At 46.4% G+C, this 1,879-nt stretch overlaps 1 protein-coding gene across 1 annotated transcript; it reads left to right on the top strand.

Moving 5' to 3' along the window:
* The first annotated feature begins 836 nt into the window (after positions 1-836).
* Positions 837-1,678, top strand: LOC133907217 (proline-rich protein 4-like). The gene is made up of 2 exons (XM_062349227.1): positions 837-981; positions 1,455-1,678. The coding sequence occupies exons 1-2, from the start codon at positions 837-839 to the stop codon at positions 1,676-1,678; spliced, it is 369 nt and encodes a 122-aa protein (XP_062205211.1).
* Positions 1,679-1,879: the final 201 nt, after the last annotated feature.

Consider the following 1,879-nt stretch of genomic DNA (forward strand, 5'->3'; position numbering starts at 1 on the left):
GTTTTATATAACAGATGTAAGTAATAAGTGACAGATGATAATATAACACGTCACTAATTACTAATCATAAGTGACAGATCATATTACAACCCATTATTTATTACTAGACCAGGGAGACCCGTCACCAATGCCACATCTTAAGTGACGGGTTGTGCCATGACCTGTCACTTATGACTTGTGCCGGCAGAACCGTCACTTATGACCAGATTATAGGTGACGGTTTTAATCGTGACCCATCACTTATAACTAGTACCAGCAGAACCGTCACTTATGACTAGATTATATGTGACGGTTTTAATCGTTACCCGTCACTTATGTTATAGGTGACGGGTAATATTGTTACCCGTGTTACCCGTCACATATTCCATGTTATAAGTGATGGGTATACACCCGGTCCCGACCAAAGATGACATAAGTGACAGGTATGTGATAAGCCGTCACTAAATTATATCTCCTTTGTCAGTTTTTCACGTAGTGAACCGCAACTACAATTGGTCTTGCATGCATGCATGCATGCGCATGCGCTGCTGTGCTTCACCCAAGACGATCTAGCGCGTACGCACGCACGTACATACCTACTGAGATCCATGCGTAGGCACCATATAAATGTAGATCATGATGAGGATCTAAAATTGAATTCAATTTAATTTGTTGGGACGGCTTGGAGATTCAATTGATTTCCCGTCTACAAAACCGGCGCCGCTGCATGCCTGGCTTACCCACTCCAGTTCTGCCATGGAGCTGCCGAGCTATGTGATCAATGCAGTCTCGTCTATAAAAGCTAGCCATGGCACCATGTCGATCTCCTCCACACAACACATAGCTATTTCAGCACTATGGCAGGAAGGATGCTCATCGGCGTCTGCGCCATGCTGATGGTGATCGCCGTCGCTAACGCGGGGGGCGGCGCGGTCGTCGTCGGCCTGGCCAGGTGCGCCGACTGCACGAGGAAGAACATGAAGGCTGAGGCAGCTTTCATGGGTACGTACGAGACGTGCGGGCTTGCTTTTGTGCATGCACGCCAGTGCAATATATTTTCTTGGTGAAGTCGTTGAGACCCGCGTTTCCTTTACCGGCTCAAAAATTATATGTGAGGAGCAATGAAGATTCGCTAGAAATTTCAAATCGAATCTTGAATTTGAAAACGAAAGCCAGCCAATTTACTACTAATAGGCCGGGATCGCTAGAAGTACAGGTAACCGGTTCAAATCACTAGAAATAGTGGCCGCCTCCCTTGTTATTTAAAATCTTAGCTGAAAATTATTTAAGTCAAATTTGCACGAACAATTAATTATTGTTACGAACATTCATCTATTTATTTTTGTGCAATTATTGACAACATGATGTAGCAACTCTGCAACAGATCTCAGTATTGATAAAATCTTACGATTGGTTATCCAATTGCTCATCTTTTTTTCTCCAGCTTGAGAAAACTGTGGTTTGGTCATTTACAGGTCTTCAGGTGGCGATCAAGTGCAAGAATAACAACGGCGAGTACGAGAGCAAGGCCATCGGCGAGCTCCAGAGCTCCGGCGCCTTCTCCGTCCCCATCGCCGCCGAACTCCCCGGCGCCGACTGCCACGCTCAGCTCCACAGCGCAGCAGGCACACCTTGCCCCGGACAGCAGCCGTCCAAGATCGTACCACAGTCCGAAGGCACCTTCGTCCCTTGGCGTTGAAACAAGGAGAAAGATGTTTCTCCTCGTGGAACCTCTTCATGTATATGTCGTGCATAATCATACTTGCCTAGCCCAATTGCTCTAACGCTTTCTTGCTCGATAATGGCTGGCTTGCCACATAGGTGTTTGACAGAGGTCCTTCTTCTACCTCCTTCTTGTCCTTCTATTTGTTGACTCTGCGCTTTTCGGGAGGTGCCATTT

This window comes from Phragmites australis, chromosome 24 (assembly GCF_958298935.1).
Source record: "Phragmites australis chromosome 24, lpPhrAust1.1, whole genome shotgun sequence".
NCBI classification, from domain to species: Eukaryota; Viridiplantae; Streptophyta; class Magnoliopsida; order Poales; family Poaceae; genus Phragmites; species Phragmites australis.